Source organism: Gouania willdenowi, chromosome 6, assembly GCF_900634775.1.
Source record: "Gouania willdenowi chromosome 6, fGouWil2.1, whole genome shotgun sequence".
Lineage (NCBI taxonomy): Eukaryota > Metazoa > Chordata > Actinopteri > Blenniiformes > Gobiesocidae > Gouania > Gouania willdenowi.
This window is the reverse complement of record NC_041049.1, coordinates 40,888,119-40,906,102: the sequence shown is the minus strand read 5'-3', so window position 1 is coordinate 40,906,102 and position 17,984 is coordinate 40,888,119. Positions and strand designations below refer to the sequence as shown.

At 36.6% G+C, this 17,984-nt stretch overlaps 1 protein-coding gene across 2 annotated transcripts in view; it reads left to right on the top strand.

Annotated features, from left to right (window-relative positions):
* The window catches only part of fam107b (family with sequence similarity 107 member B), a 47,728-nt gene that overhangs the window by 6,461 nt on the left and 23,283 nt on the right, over nucleotides 1-17,984 (top strand). The window contains exon 2 of one of the 2 annotated variants that reach the window (XM_028451207.1): nucleotides 254-323. In XM_028451207.1, coding sequence (XP_028307008.1) covers nucleotides 254-323 — 70 coding nt within the window. Of the gene's footprint in view, nucleotides 1-253; nucleotides 324-10,358; nucleotides 10,510-17,984 lie in introns of those variants that run through there. The other variant, XM_028451209.1, reaches the window with a different exon arrangement.

The window sequence follows — 17,984 nt, the reverse complement described above, 5'->3', positions numbered from 1 at the left end:
TCTTCTTTTTAACACCAGCTAACATCCCTTTTTTTATTACTGTGTACAGTAGTTACATCTGGTGTGAGGCGGTTTTTATCTTTTTATCAGCTGATAAAAATGAGCTTTCATTGCTTACATTAGTGAAGGAAGGAATGAAACGGGGCTAAAAGTTGAATAATATGAATGTGTTTGTGCATTCAATGATGACCTTGTAGTGCTAACTCACACTTTCCTTTATTTTACCTTTTTTTTTTTACATTTTCCACCCCAGGATTCAGAATGGCAGGAAACGGCGTCTGATGAGTCGGACTGCATAGACACAGAGGATGGAGCGTTATCAGGTACAGGAAACCACCTCCTCATCACTTCCCGCTTTGCACCTTGACATCATCCATCCTGAGGTTGCTGCACGCTGACATAAATATGTAAAGTTAAGGTTTAAGATGGAAAAACAACAAAAGCCTTCAAACTTTTCAGTTTGTTGACTAGAAATAACTATTTTAGAATGGATACATTTGTAAAAACGTATCAGAGAAAGAGATAGTTTGTTTACTTCTTCACCTTATGGTGGGAGGAGCTACAGCTACAGATGGTTACCACAGTGATAAAATGCAGGGGAAAAGTGTAGAGCTGCAAATAAATGAAGGGATGGACTTCAGTGTCCAATCAACACCTAAAGATAAACGATCAGAAGTCTGTGTTTTAAAAGTGTTTATTAACAATTGAAGCAGCTGGAGGCGATCATTTTTTAATCGATAAAGACTCATAGATCAATAAATGCAAGATCAATTTCTCAAAAAAAAAGTTTGGCGCATGGCATTGTGGGATGTAGAGTCCTGTAGACCAGGGGTTCTCAATCTTGGGTCGCAAGATACTGGGAGGGGATTGCCAGGTGCCTTCAAGAAACTAAGATTTATTTTTTTGAGATCATTTTTTTTTTTACCTTTTTCTGCAACTACACCCAACTTGTCATATTTTCATCACTTTTTCTTGCCATATTTTTTCTCCTTTTAATGCTACATTACTCCCATTTCTGCCACTTTTCCATCACATGTCAGTGCCTTTTCTGCACATTTTTTCCACTTTCAAAACATTTTCAACACTTATAAACCCTTTCTACCACTTTTCCACCTAATGTCAGATACAGTATTTTGAACCATTGATGTCACTTTTAACCATATTTCATGTTTTTCATTTATTTTGATTAATATCATCCCATATCAGGTTGATCAATGGTAGTTTAATTTGTAAGATGCATAAACCCTAACCCTAATGCTTTATCTTTTAGTTTAGTTCATATCTGTAACAGATTTAGTCAACTAAAATCCTGTCATTTAGTTGACTAAAACTACTAGACTATAACTGAAATGGTCCTGGTGACAAAATTTGGACTAAAACTACATCTAAAATTGCTGCTCAAATGTCTGTTTTGATCTCCACTGTAAACTCTCTCTTACTGACCTTTTTGGAAAAGTTTAGTGCATTGTATTGTGGGATTTGGAGTCCTGTAGATGGATGCATAGAAGTATTCTTAATTTATTTAGAAATAGACTTAATTCATATAGCATTTTAACTTAATTAAATTAACTGCTACCAAAAAGTACAAGTAGCCAGTCATCAACCTTTTAAATTCCAGGAAATGTTGACTTTTAAATTAATCAACTTTAAAAAATTCAGTGTATGTCTTTATCTGATATATATATATATATATATATACAGTATTAAAGCTTGGATAACCCAGCTGAGCACTTTAGGCTTTTAAAGGATTAACATATCTAATGATGCCTGTATAATGCGAATGCTCAGGGAAAAAAACAAGAGAACATCTGTCACATGTGGCTCTCTAGGAGTCCTCCTATAAACACAATGACCCAATGTTAGAAATTTCAACAATACAAGCACACTGTTGTCCTCAGAGGATAAAATAGGAGAGATTATATTACACCGCTGGGGGGGTAAAGGAAGTGCAGACACTCCCCTCTCTTTACTCTACAGTAATTGTTGCTCTGACCTTGATTTCCTCTAGTCACTGCTCATGTGTGTTGTTTTGTGCATTGGAAATCCTGCTTACTCAGCGTTTTCTCACACAGAAACAATAGAATAGACACAGGAAGCAATAAATCATGTAATGCAGCTACACTGCACTGGTCACATTATTTAGAAAACATCCAAAAATTAAAGTTTTTCTTCCAAAAATAAAGAGTATGTGAAGTAAAGTACACTGAGTGTACAGTGAGTCTGTTCCATGTCACTACACCATGGATCAGGCTCACAGTAGTAAAGCTGAGTAAATCTGTGTGTAACCACGTCTGAAGACTGTCGTGTGTGTGCCGCGTGTTGAAGAGCCACATGACAATACAAACAAATACATGCAACTGTTACACAGACGCAGACATGCAAGAGCAGCAGTGACACGCTTCACTTTGCTTTGTACACGCTCATCTTATCTCTGCATGCCATAATATTAATAATAATATACAAATGTTAATAATAATAATAATAATAATAATAATAATGATAATGATGATAATGATAACAATGATTATAATTAATCTTAATAATAAAAAGAAAATATTGGTTCATTATACTGGGACAGTGCACAATAATAAACACTATTTAATCAGCAATAGACATACATTTACCAACTTATGATAACAATCAGGGCTTTAGATTAACTTTTTAGATCACCAACCAGCATGGCTAGTAGATTCTTAAAGTTGCCAGCCAACCAGATTTTCCACCAGCAAAAATAAACTACATTATGAGAGCCACAGAATAGATTTAAGCATTCATGTTTCTTTAAATAGTTTTCATTTTAGTTGATTGCAGAAATACATTAAAATGGTAAAAATATAAACATTTAATTTAAAAACAATGTTGTAACAATGCCTAAAAGGTGCAACATGGAACTTAGGGTGTGTTGGAGAAGTGAACTTTTTCTAAAGTGTATTCTCATAACTTAATAAACAAAATAAACTCAGATGAAAATTGAATCCATGGAACACTGAGCTAGAAAGAATAGATGTAATCATTACTAAGAATTACATGTACTGTCGAGAAAAAACGTTTTAATAACATGTATTCTCTCCAAAAGTAAACAAATCCCACTCTCCACAAACTGTATAGTGCACATTTTAAAGGTGAACAAATGGTCGAATATTAGCCACTCACGACCCAACATCTATTTAGTAATAAAACTCCTCAATTTCTTCTGCTTTTCAGATCCTCTTTTATCTTCTTTTTCCCCTGTGTCGGCAGTAACCTTCCTTTTTTAGCAGTTCAGGTTTTTCACCACCCATAAATATCTCCATATGTTTGTTTCTTTTTTTTCTAACTAATATTACAACTTTATTTCAGCTCCTATTGTTTGTTTTGCGCCGTTCCGTTTGTCTTCTCCGATACTAAATGTAGCATGCATGCTATCCTATTTAAAGTACAGTTTAGGTACTAAAAATAGCGATACAGTTATGATTTGGGCTAAACTCAGAAGACTAGGTTTGATTCTAGGAGTGGAGAATGAGACACTGAACACGGATTAGATTTTACTGACATCATATATTATAATAGTGAAAACAACCAACATCAAGCAATAACAACAATAGACATAATAAGAATACAAATGGCCATTCATAGAGTAACACAGTATGTACAATTCATTTTGTCATTGGACATTAAATAATTTAGCTGTGCACATACAGTATGGTCCATAAATGCCTAAAGTTCAAGTTTTGCCTGTAATGACAAGGCACAACCACAGTTTAAAGGCCCAACAGCTGAGTGTCCATAGGTGGGAAAAAGAAGTCCAAGTATTGGGAGGGGAATGTGTGTGGGCAGATGCCAAAAAAACTCGGCAACAACTAATAGGATGAGGAGTCACAAAATACAAAACAGTACACAAAGAATAATAATGTAAAATAATATTAATCTGAGTTTTTACTGCATGGCCTCTCGCCTTTTTTTTTTTTTTATCAAACAAAGATGTTTTGGGTGAATAGAAGCAAAGGAGCAGTGTGCAGATATCTCTGTGTTCTTTTCTTCTGTACTCTGACTGTGTCTCTGACTATCATTTGAATTCAAAACATTGGAGTGAATGAATTTTTAATCTTAAGGTTTGTTGTCAAAATATTCTCTGAAGCGCATCACACATACGTTCGTTCTCAGGTTTACAGGACACAGATCTGTGGGTGATAAGGGCTAACGAGAAGCTAACATAAGATTAACAAAGCTAACCCAATCCTCCTTCTTACCTTTGTGTGTCTGTGTGTCACTCAGCAGTGATTACATTAGCTAGACTGTGGCTGAAGTAGATAAAGTGTAAGAACTGCAGAAGATTTGCAGCTTCATGAACAGATCCAACACATTTTAGTGCATCTTTCATCATAAAGCAGAAACACACATTATGACAACAAAATGATTCTAAAAATACAAAATGATAACAGAATTACTCCAAAAATACAATCTTACAATAAAGTTGCACGAAATAAATTGCAAAACTCACAAGATGACAACAAAAACACCCATAATTACCACAAAAATACAATATGACAATAAAAATGCACAAAATGACTTGCAAACTCACAAAATGATCTCAAAAGTGCACAAAATGAAGGAATAAATTTTCAAAACGACAACAAAAATCACCCCAAATAAACAAAAATGTACAATATTACTCACAAAACACACAAGATGAATCCAAAAATACACATTATTACTCCAAAAGTGCAATATGAGGATAAAAATGAACAAAATGACTTACAAAACTCACAAGATCATTCCAAAAATACACAAAATGAAAGAAAAGGACAAGAAAAACAAACAAAAATCACTCCAAAAGCACAATATGAGAACAAAAGTGCACAAAATTACTCGCAAAACAAACAAGATGACTCTATAAATATATACAAAATGATAACAAAAATACACTGAATGACTTTTTAAGAAAAATGTAAATTCATTTCTTGCATATAAAGCAGTATCTGTGTTTAGGATGGATGAAACAAGAGCCGATTACGTTTCATCGTCCATCCCAGATCAAACTGTGTCTTCATGAAAACACACTGCCTTGGCATATGGTGGGGGCACTGCTGGTATAACCCCCCCCCCATCAATGGGAAGTAGGTCAAACACGTCGGGGGTGGTGTCTATGTGTGCACCACAATTATGATCACTCATCTGCAACAAACTCTTTCTGTAAATTCTCAAACATTGATTATTTCTTGTTGTATTAATCACAGAAATGTAAAACCTGCTCCCAACAGGGAATCCTGTCAGTCAGTGCAGTCTCTAGATAACATCCTGTTTCAGGCAGAGGCCCTTAGAGACGCATCACAGAAGAAGAACAAGAAGCCTCGAGTGTAACCCCAAAAAATAGATACACACACACACACACACACACAAAGACAACAGTTTGACCAACACAGGAGCAACTGGTGGCCCTCGGACTCATTTTGGGAGACCCCTGTTCTTGTAAACGCTCAAAAGGATATAAAATATACACAAAACGGCTTAAAAAATTATACAAAAATTTCAGCGAGATACAGAAAAAGATGACAAATATATACTAAGGAACATAAAAATATACATTACAATGTAATTTCATTACAATGAAAAATACAAAACAAAAACGAAAACAGACAAAATGACTCCAAGACTCTAAAAAACATACAACAGTTTTACAGAAAAGACAATACAAATTTACAAAAGGAAAGCAAATAAATACAAAGTGAATCCAACATTTTTACAAATTTACATGTCAATATACAAAATTGACCACCATGACTGCAACATCATGAAAGATAACAGAAAAATACACAATATGACAACAAAAATAGACAAAATGACTCAAAGAACCTTAAAAAAATTACAGCAAGATACAGAAAAGACATCAAAAATATACAAATTTACAATGAAATATAAAAAAGCACAAAATTACTACAATAACAAAAAAATGTACAGAAAAATACACAAAATGATAAACCTGATCTTAGACTTTTGTAACAGTTTATTTCTATTTCCGCTGTGGTTTACAAAGATGATTAAACCTAACTGAAAAAACCACCTGAAACGGAAACCACTGCACATTGCAGTAACTGATCAATGTTGTTGCAGTGGTGCATGTGTCACTGTGGACTGCAGTAAGGAAAGGTCTAGGAAGCATATATTGTTTTATTCATTAGAAAACTACAGAGAAATCCAATTGTTTTCTGCATCAGTTTGATGATAAATGTGTCTCTTGTGCACAGTTTTACTTTTTTGATGAAATATCTTTGCCTGAACTTTTTTCTCTCTCACACACACACACACACACTTGTTGCACATGTGTTTCCTGTATGCCTTGATTGCGTTGGTCTCTGGAGGGAGTGTGTTCTCAGTCAGAGGTGACCCTCCTCGTGACTCATCTCATTGTTCACTACGCACTTCTTACTCACCCTTCTCCTGAGTTATGAGAAACGTCTAAGGAATGTTTCATTTCAGGGCAGAACTTCAGGCTGATTTTAAGACATTTTCCCTCATTTCCAGTAAACTCCACCCAGCAGTAGATCAGAAGTCTGGAGTCACGTTAGAGCAGGGGTTCTCAACTGGTCTCACCCTGAGACCCACATTTTGCCACGGTTTTGAAATCGTGACCCACTTTTTTTTTTTTGGAACTTTTTTTTAAAAACATAAATCTATATATTTTCCTGTGTAACATGCATTTCACAGCAAGTCTGTCAAAAGATAAGTTTCTTTCAAAATAAAAGACAAGTCCAATTTGAGAGGTACTTATTTTTGACCAGCTGTCCGCGACCCACCCAATACAGGTCCGTGACCCACTTTTGGGTCCCGACCCACCAGTTGAGAATCACTGCATTAGAGCAGTGAATCTCAACCTTTTCAGCCCACGACCCCCAAAATAAAGGTTCAGGGATCAGGGACCCCCACTGTATCTGAAGGTGGTTGAACACAGACATGAATATTGAAGAACAGTCATATGGAGACAGGGTCATCTATAAGGGGGAATAAAGGGGAGAGATTTTTGGGGTCCATCCATAAAGTCAGTAAAATGATGGTTCATTGTTCTATGAATCTGTGATAACCATATTTATTTATTTATCTGAATAATATCCACTGTTATCCAGTAAGTTTAGTATTATTTGGGCCATAGTATAAAGTCATAAATCCCTGTTTTAACCAGAAATGAAATGGGTTAAAAGTGACCAGAAAAGGTGGTGAAATTGGATTTTAAAAACCAAATAAATTGGTTAAAAGTTTCAAATTAGAGTGGCCAAAAACAGACAGAAGAAGTGGTAAAAAGGGTTCAAAGTCTTAGAAGTAGGAACAATTTATTCAAACTGACAAAGAATGGGCATGACAAATCGTGAATGTGGTCAAATTGGCAAAAAATAAGCATAAACTATAGTGAAAAGAGGTTAAACGTGACTATAATGTGTCAACATATGTGACATTAGGTGGAAAAGTGGTGGAGAGGGTTTATAAGTGCTGAAAATGTCTTTAAAGTGGGAAAAAAAAATGTGCAGAAAAGGCATTGAAATTTGATGGAGTAGCGGCAACAATGGGAGTAATGTTGCAAAAATGCATTAAAAATATGGCAAGAAAAAGTGATGAAAATAGATTAAAATATGGCAAGTTTGGTGTAGTTGCAGAAACAGGGTAAAAATTTGCAAAAATTGGATGAAGTTGTTAAAAAAATATTCTTAGTTTCTTGAAGGCATCTGGTGACCCCTTCCCAGTGTCTCGCACCCCCAAATGTGGTCCCCACTCTAAGGTTGAGAACCACTGCATTGGAGCACACTGAGATAGATGAGCGTAGCTTCCAAGTGTTCCAGAAGGATAATTTGACCAAAGGACGGTGGATAAGATGATCCACTGAGCCTTCGGTTGTAAGCAGATTACTCTTCATCACAAAGGATGCTGAGAATTTCCAGTGTGTGACGGACTGTGGGGGTGTTGGCTGATCTTTTTCTAATCAGGGTGAAGAGTGATCAGATGTTTCACTTTACCTTTTAAATGAGATGTAACATTGATTAAATTAACACAATGCTGCAAAAATAATGGAATAATAGAATGAGTGTTGGCTTCATTTGTGTCTTCATATTCACAGTAAATGTGTTTGTCCCTATCAGAGATGGGCCACATGCAGCCCCCCAAGGTAAATAAATGCACAAACTGATAGAAAGATACACAAAATGACAACAAAAATACATTGAATTATTCCTAAAAACACACATTATGATGACAAAGCTACTGTTAAAATACAAAATGACAATTAACAAAATACACAAAATTACTCCAAAAATACAATATAACAATAAAATTGCACAAAATTAATTGCAAAAGTCGCAGGACGACTCCAAAAATAGACAAAATGACAGTTCATAAATATGTCTATTAGAGTGTGACAATTTATTTTATTTTGAATTGAATTCATTCGTGTTATTTTATTTTTTTAAATAATTGTACATTTTGATAAACCTTTTATTTTATACAAATGCCTTTGTGGAAAATAATCTAAGTTCCAATTGTGGTAGATTTGGTCTCTTTCCTCTAAGTTTATGTTTACTGTATGCAAAGGAACCGTGGCAAGATTTATTACCAACAATAAACGTGAGGGTGAAAGTACAGCGGTCAATTTAATACGTAAATTGCGATTGATTAATTACCGGAAAAAATAACGTACTAAAAAAATAACACCGTCAATAGCTTTTTTTTTTTGCACTGCAAACAACTCCATTTCAAGAGTTTCCGGTATGCCATAATACTGACGCGCAGACTACAATACAAGAAGGGAAACTGCCAAGCTTCTCAGCTTTGTTTGCGTTAAATTTGGTTTATAAAAACACCGAATGATAAGCAAAAGTCCATTTGTGTGTAAATTGTGCAAGAAAGAGTTTGTGGATCTCCAGGGCTTTTGCAGCCTCCGCTACCACCTCAATGCTAAACATGTAGCAGCTAGCACCTCAATGCTAAACATGTAGCAGTTAGCACCTCAATGCTAAACATGTAGCAGCTAGCACCTCAGTGCTAAACATATAGCAACTAGCACCTTAATGCTAAACATGGAACAGCTAGCACCTCAATGCTAAACATGTAGTAACTAGCACCTCAATGCTAAACATGTAGCAGCTAGCACCTCAATGCTAAACATGTAGCAGCTAGCACCTCAACGCTAAACATGTAGCAGCTAACACCACAATGCTAAACATGTAGCAGCTAGCACCTCAATGCTAAACATGTAGTAACTAGCACCTCAATGCTAAACATGTAGCAGCTAGCACCTCAATGCTAAACATGTAGCAGCTAGCACCTCAACGCTAAACATGTAGCAGCTAACACCACAATGCTAAACTTGTAGCAGCTAATACCTCAATGCTAAACATGTAGCAGCTAGCACGGACAGCTAGCGCAGGCACTCGCACAGTGCTAACTGCAACACAATCCACACTATACACTCAGACAGGGTTCAGAGCCAAAATGAATAAATCCATGAGTGACAAATGAACAAAGTCAGTAGATAAATTATATTTTCTGAAGGAGAGAAAAAGCAACAAGATCAGTGTTCAGTATTTGTATTGCTCAAATAAGTGTTCTGTTTATGACGTGCTAACTTATAGCACTACATATGGACCTGATGTTTTATTTCCTTTGTATTTTCTAATATTTGGAGATTGACAAAAGTACACATCAATATGACAGGTAGCCTCTCATACAGAGGAATGTAAATGTCTACGCCTGCATCTGTTCAAGTCTGTTAAAAACAATAAATTACTTCATAAAGCCACTTTGTTATATATCAATCTTTTGATCTGCCCCAATAATGTAATTAATTTAAATGAAAATACTTCAAGTTCAGGGTGTTTCTCAGCAATTTTTAGGTGATATTAAAAATGAGATTCATTGGATTCATTAATTACAGAGCATAATTTATGAATCACACTATTTTTTATTCTCTTGACGCCACAAGGTGAAAGTCACTAGTAACTTTTACTTTGACTACTATTTAATTGAGCTACTTTTTACTTGTACTTGTGTACAATTTAAATCAAGTAACAGTACTGCTACTTGAGTAAGAGATATCAGTACTCTTTACTCTGATGATGATGATGGTGATGATGATGATGATGATGATGATGGTGATGATGATGATAAATGATGATGATGATGATGATGATGATGGTGATGATGATGATGATGATGATGATGATAAATGATGATGATGATGGTGATGATGATGATGATGATGGAGGTAGAGTGTGGAAGCACATGGTGTTCTCTGAGGACTCCCCTCTTATCTTCAGAAAACAAAATTAGGGGCGGAACCGTGTCGTGACGTCAGCACGCCCCTCCCACTCAGTTTAAATTTACATTTTCTATGGGTCCTGCCTCAGCCTACGTGTGTGTGTGTCTGTGCGCTGGAGTCAAAGAAGAAGAAGAAGAAAGAGAAGAAGAAGAGGAGCGTCACACCTTCACCCTCCGAGGAGCTTTTAAACCTTTACACCGGCCCGAGCTGAACAATTTACGACTTTTGCGGTAGGTGTGTGTGTGTGTGTGTATGCAGTGTGTGTGTGCGCGTGTGTCTCTCTGTGTGTGTGTGTGTGTGTGTGTGTTTGTGGTGGTGGTGGTGGTTTCCTAACAAAAGCAGCACGTTGTTGTGACCCTGCCCTGTACAGCTCACACACAATGTTTGCTGCTTACTGGATGAACATAGAAGTGAGGAGATAAAGATGTGAGCTTTGATGAGGAGTTCAAACTCTGCTCCATTGTCTCCTTTTGTTGCAGCAGCTTTGACTGCAGCCAACGGGACAGTGAAGGCAACACGCTGGGCTTGTTTTTACTGCCATTAAATGAATGGATTCTGATCTAATCATTAAAAAAATAAAAAACACACACAGGACAAATTATATTAACAGATAATAGGTTTTTGTTAAGTATGTGTCATAACTTGGATTTATGGTCATATTTGTTGACATTATTACTGATTTCCTCCTTTTTCAAATGATACAAGATAGTGTGACTAAGATCCATGGATGAATGATCAGTTTAAGGAGATCAACTGTGAGCTTCTGTGGTGTTTGTGTATGTAGGGAATCTGATGGAGGAGAAATGTGGCTGATGTAAACAAACACACACATCATTGAGGTTTTGTTGCTGCTGGTTTGACTAAATACAATGTGGTTAAAACGTGGAAAACAAGGAAAAAGTACAGAGAAATACACAAAATTATAACAAAAAACATACAAAAATTACAGCAAGGTACAGAAAAAAAAAATTTAAATACACAAATTGACTCCAAAGAACATATATAAATCACTGCAAACACAAAAATAAAGCTAATAAATTCAGAGTGACTCCAAAAACGTATACAACACTGTTACAGATAATAGAAAAATGCACAAAACGACAACAAAAACAACACAAACCCTTTGTTCTTTCCTGTGTTAACTTTTAGATTGATCATTATCGTAAATGCTGATCAAATCATTTAGTTTTTGTGGCCCTGCTGTGATAAAAGATAAAAGATTTCCTCCTTTTTAAGTGACACAAGATAGTCTCACAATAGTTGATCAACAGCTGACTCAGATCCCTTCATAAATGATCAGCTTAAGGAGATTGTGTGTGATTTTCTGTGATTGTGGGAAACTGATGAAAAAAACAGATTTCACATTTTGATCCATTTATTTTTTTACTTCTCTCTCGCTCTGTATTTAAAACTCAGACATGCCTCACATGCATGTTTTGGGACAATATTGCACTTTTAAACGCTTTTTCTTTTAAACCAAAAAACAAGTGATTTAATGTAGAAAAATGTGTCCAAATTCTACCCACAATCCCTTTTAAAATGTCATGTTACAGTGAGACGAGTGATCATGTTATCCTGTGACTGAAGGTTCTGATACAAAGACAGGTTTAGTTGTGTAGAATTTTGTCCAAAACGTGAGGGTGATTCTTCGCTTGGTGTTAAATAAACAATGTTTTGGGACCAAACTGCACATTTTAATAGTATTTTTCTGAGCAAAAACATGTCGGAGAAGGTTTTTGCTCAAATAATCTTTCCAGGGGTAAATTCACTAAAAAGTGTCTACATGTATTGCTTTAACGTTGTTAAAACGCAGTCTAAAACATGTAAATAACTCTTGCTAGCTTCCAAAAAGCTCATAAACAATCAGACACTTGATGTCCAGCAGGTCTTTCTGAGCTTTTCTTTGTGTGTTTGTTTGTGAGGATTTTCTCCCAGGCTCCAAAATGTTTGGTTAATTGGCATCTCTATTGGCAGTGGGCGGGGCTCTGTTTTTCTATGTGTTGGTTTTGTGTTTGCCAGGCAGCGTGCCAAACGTTGTGCTACTCCGGGTATGAAGGGCGTGAGCTTAGATTGACTCCAGCGTCTCATGACAATGATCAGTTTAAGATGTGGAAGTACAAACTGTCTAAAACTTCTGTTTTTATTATAAAACACAGCCCTGATATTTTTTATTATATCCCATGAGTCACAGCGACCGATGCATGATGCACTCCACATTCACTCCTGTGCTCAATCCAAATATTGCTCAAGTTTAACACACTAAAGTGCACAGAAGAAGTTGTTTTTTGTTGGGGAAAGAGAAAAATATGCAAAACAACAGAAAAAATACACAAAATTTCCTCCAAAACAACTAAATGCACAATATTACTCACAAAACACACAAGGTGACTTCAAAAATACACAAAAGTACTCCAAAAATACAGTATGAAAATAAAAATGCACACAATGACTTGCAAAACTCACAAACATGCACAAAAATACACAAAATTACTTGCAACACATACACAAGACGACTCCAAAAACACACATAATTACTCCAAAAATACACGCAATTACTCCAAAAGTACAATTAAACAATTAAAAATGCACAAAATTACTTTCAAATTACAAAAATATACAAAATGACAAAAAATACACATAAATCTATCCAAAAACACAATATGAGAACAAAAATATACAAAATTACTTGAAAAACACACGGGATGACTTCGAAATATAGACGAAATAAGATAAAATACACTAAACAGCAATAAAACCTAGAGGTGTCCCGATCCGATGTTTATATTGGTCCAATATCAGCCAGGAAACGAGTATCGGATTTGACCTATATAAGTGCTCCGATAAGAATTTTTTCGCTCCAGCACTTCTATCCATAGGTGACTGTCGTTCACACTCCAACAAAGTAGCCTACTGTTGCTGACAATTGTTCTCTGTTTGAGTAACATCACTTAATGAAGCCTTTTCCAATATTCCACACTACGAAATAAGTAATAAAAGTATGTATGATTCGTGCTGATATTGTATCGGATCAATATCAGTATCGGCCGATACGAAGGCTGCAATATCGGTATCATATCAGAAGTGAAAAAGTTGTATCGGGACATCCCTGATAAAAATATGCAAAAACATGCAAATGGGTGGAAAATAAATCACAAAATGCACCCAAAACCACAAAGCACACACAAATTGAGAGAAAAATAATACACAAAATGACAACCAAAATACACTGAATGACTTTAAAAAATGTTTTAAGTAATTTAGCATATTTAAAAATATGTTTTTTGCATGTTTTGTATTGTTGGTACATGTAAGATTTATCATACCATATATATGTTGTATTTTGTTGTACAGACAAACACACCACAGATACCGACACATGCTGGGTTTCTATTACAGATTTTCGCAAAATGAAAGTGATATTTCTAAATGTAGACACATTTTATTGCACTTTGAACATGTTTCCATTGAAGGTTGTTTTGGTGTCTTGTAACTTCCGTGAAATCTCATCTCGCAAGATTTCTCTGCAGGAAAACAGATGCTCAGAACCTCTTTAGAACACTCTGTGTTCCTTTGTTGTTCCACGTCTAATGTGGCACTAATCATTCTTAAGTATAATGCTAGGTAGTGTCCTGTCTCCTCTTCTGTTCACATGTACCGTGTCATGTTTACTCAGAGAGAAGTGGTCATGTGACCAGATACCTGACGCCATGTGACCATGTGCGTCACGTTCTGTGACGTGTAATTGCAGAAAAAGTATTTCCATAGCACTTTTGTGACACATTTCAATATCAAAACGTCTGAAATTCATCTTCATGAAAGCGTAAAAACTTTTTAGTGACATTTGAGTGTTTTTTTTTTTTTCGAAATTAAGGTGTTTCCATTACCAGTTTTTATTATGCTATTTAGATTTTGCACATTTCCAAGGGTAATGGAAACACACTACAGTCACCTCTATGGACAGTTTGGAAACAGTGAACATCAGAATAAAGAGCTCAGAATAAATCAAAAGCTAATTTAATATTGTGCTCCAGTCTTTTTCTGAAGAGGCATGACGTGCTGTTTTGCTCAACTGATTCTGAATGTTTGTCCTTTTTAAATTAAACTGCTTTTGTTTGCCAAGAATCCGTTAGTGCTGAGAGAGAAACTCAGTGTATTCCTTCAATGAGCTGGACCTGACGTCCTATCATGACTCAGACTGTGTGTAATAGCTCTGCAGTGACTCCGGCTTTGCACCAAACCGCACGGCTTTAGTCAAAGGTTATGAACTGACGCATGTGACGTCATCACTGTCATCACTGTCATGTGAAGAGAAAGAAAAACTTTTTTTTTAAAGCAATAGTTCATAAGCTTTCTGATAGTTTTTAACAAGACTGTAAACAAACGGGGATGGTTGCCTTCGGCCACATGTTTAATGGAAAAAATTCCCTTAAAATGTGTGATTTGATCCCAAAACAAACCTTTGAATTACCGTCAACCGGAAAATCTAGTTCACGTTTTGCACAAAACCCAACAAAGCATCCTCAGGTCTCAGAGTGAGATATCAGAAAAACCTGTCATTTATCAAACCAAGCGGTCTAATTTGTCAGACCAAACGGACACGTGTCACAGCAAAACTTACGTTAAATGAAACGGTGTCACTTGTCAAACAAATGCCATCAAATGAGACGGCCTCAGGCTTCAAAATAAAAGTAATCTGAGGCCGTTGAGTCTCATTGAGTTGAAAGCTGTTATTTTCTATTTATTTTCCAAAAGTAAAGATTAATCAGCTAGTATACCATCAGCGAAACCTGCCTTTTCACATTGGAATGCACACGTAATAATCTGAACCAACACTTTCAAACACACTTCAGATGAAACTCTGCATTCATTTTCAGTCACAGGATAACATGAGCACTAATCAACCTGTAACACCAAGACCTAGGGTGAGATTATGAGCAGAATTGGACATATTTCACACTTTTTAGACATTCAGTCACCTGTTTTCCAAAAAAAAAAAAAAAAAAATGAATAGGACTGCTTTCTCGTTTCAGAATGTGAAATTTTTTTTCGGCAGCGGCGCCTTGAGATGAAGCAGTTTGTGTCTAGCTCATCAGATTGTCCGATAGCAGGTGCTGGAAGTTAAGTTTTCATGCTGTTTTTGGTGAACAGCTTCTTAGATGTGCGTGCTGTCGTGCATGTGTTGGGAGGGAACGCCGTCTCACATGTGTTAGTCATTTGGAGGGAGTTTACATCTGTTTTATGATCTTTGAACTCCTCTTTCCTCTCCCCTTTGGTTTCTCTCACTGGGACTCCCCTCGCTGTTTTTCAGTTTCCCGTCAGAGCCGATGCTGTCAGTGCGAGTGTGTGAGATGTGCACTGGGTGTCAGAATACACTGTTATTATTGCACTCTGAGGAATTTTTAAATGTGAATGAAATGTCTAAGTTTCCATTCTGTGACGGGAAATATCCATTAGTGGTTCTGGTGCTTGTCTGGGTCATAGAATCCATATCCAGAATCAGGAGATGAAGACAACTGCAGGAACTCTGTGTTTAGGTGAAGAATAGGAATACATAGAGTAACAGTGTAGCTACATTCATGTTTCTATTATTGTCTCTTACCTCCCTGCTGCTGCTGCTCTGTATCGTCATGACTCAGCAGAAAGGCCCGATCCTAAAGACACAGTTCACACCAGACGCTGTGTCGTGTGCTGGTCTTTCTGTTTGCTCTTTAAATTCTCTAAACGAGCAGTGAAAGACGAGCTTGTAGTGACTGTTTTTAAGGCCTTTTCCTGCAATCCTTTGTAAACAAACAAGAGTTTTAGAGGATTTTTGTTCTCAGAGGTGAATTCTCCCACACTTTCAAAAGTTGCCTTTCCATGGTTCTCACCAGGAATTTTTCAAAGCATAGGGAATTGCTTAGTGGGGCGCAGCCGGATGGCATGCATTGCTGGCGCGCAAGTGTTATGGGGTGTTCAGAAAATGTTGAATGTCTAACCCTTTGAAAACCTATTTTTTGCATTCTGAAGGCCACTTTTTGTGATGTAAAGTTCCAGTGTTCCTTTAAAGCCCAAAGTTATTTGTTGAATTGGTGAAGGCTCATGATGAATGCAGTTAGAGAGTTACTCAGGCTTTGTGTAGGTCCTCCTCTGATACATGGTGTCCATGGGGTCTTAAAAAGTATTAAAAGTTGAAAAATCAATTGTGGGAAAATTAAGGCCCTGAAAAAGTATTAAAAAGTCTTAATAGCGATTTTATGAGGTATTAAATTTTATTGTATTCAAGCTTTGACTCTGTTGCGTACTCGGAGCTAGATTGCCTCGGGACCACGCGTGTACGGGTGCAACGTTACGTGACAGCGAATTTTCTGCTGATAAAACAGACGAAGAAAACAAAAAAGGGAGGAAGACTGCTGTTAGCTGCAGACAGCAGCAGCTGTCGGTAGCATCTTTCTGTGGTCCACCAGTAACACGACCACTTGGTAACGTGACAGGTGAGCTAGCCACCACAGCTACGACCGCGACCTCTGCTTCATTGTCTGCTGACATAAGGGTGGCTATGGGCGGCACACCAACACTGCGTGCAGAGGTTTCACCACTCATTAAACTCAAACAAAGGCATTTCTGATATTTTAAGTCAATGTTTTCGTTCCGGATTTGGACATTGCTGATGTTCACCTATGGCAAGGACAAAACTGCATACGTCATGAGATTCGGGCTAGTACCGTACTTTAAGCAGGAAACACCAGCAGCACAGGACAGAGGCTCTGTTAGCGGGGAAAGACGGAAGAACTCCAGCCCCTAGAACACGGGACATGCTAAAGGAGCTAATGCTAAAAGAGCTAAGTTCACGCAGGTAACACTGCTTCTTCAACATGTGTGTGTGAGGGAGAGTTTATTTTGAAATTTACCAAGCATTTATGGTGCAATTTAAATTTTGAAATGTGCTACATAGATACATTTAATTTGAATGCCTGTGTATTTCAAGAACAAACTAACGAAATTCAAGGCATAATGTCATAAATTAACAAACTGCCATGTCAATTCACAGGAGTGTGTTGCAAAACTGAATGTGAGACAGCCTGTCTCTGTCAGTATGGATGGTCCCAATATAAATTTGCCAAATTTTCAAAGAGCTGATAGATACAGAGAAGCTGATGGAAAGCAAATCACACAATCTCAGGCACATCCCATAAATTTTTGTCATGTTGTAATACGTTTTTGTTTTCTGCCAGTTGGCCTTGAATAACTGTTGTTGCTTGTTGTGAGCTGAGAAGAATGTCTATAAACCTGTGCTGGTGAGAACCCTAGTTTCTTTTACTCCCAGATAGGCGAATAAGTGCGGTTTGAGGTTTTAAAGAGCACCGGTCAAATGCATTACTAGTGCCTCCAATTCTCTGTTTAAAAATTTCACAAATTGCCAATTTTTTTCTGCATCATGTTACAATTTTTCATTTTGTTTCATCATCTTTCCCTGCTTCAATGACTTCACTAACTATTAAACTTCCTACAATCATACCAAACATGCTGAATAGGGTTAATAGAGTGTCAACTACTGTTATTAGTTTCAATTTTGATGCTTTAGGAAGTGAAATCACACGATATTACAGTAAATTGTTAACGCAACGTTAGCCACATTGTTAAAAACCCTTTAATGAGAGGAATCCAATGGAAATGTGTGATATGATCATCATATCATACATTTCCATTGGATTCTTCCAGTTAAAGG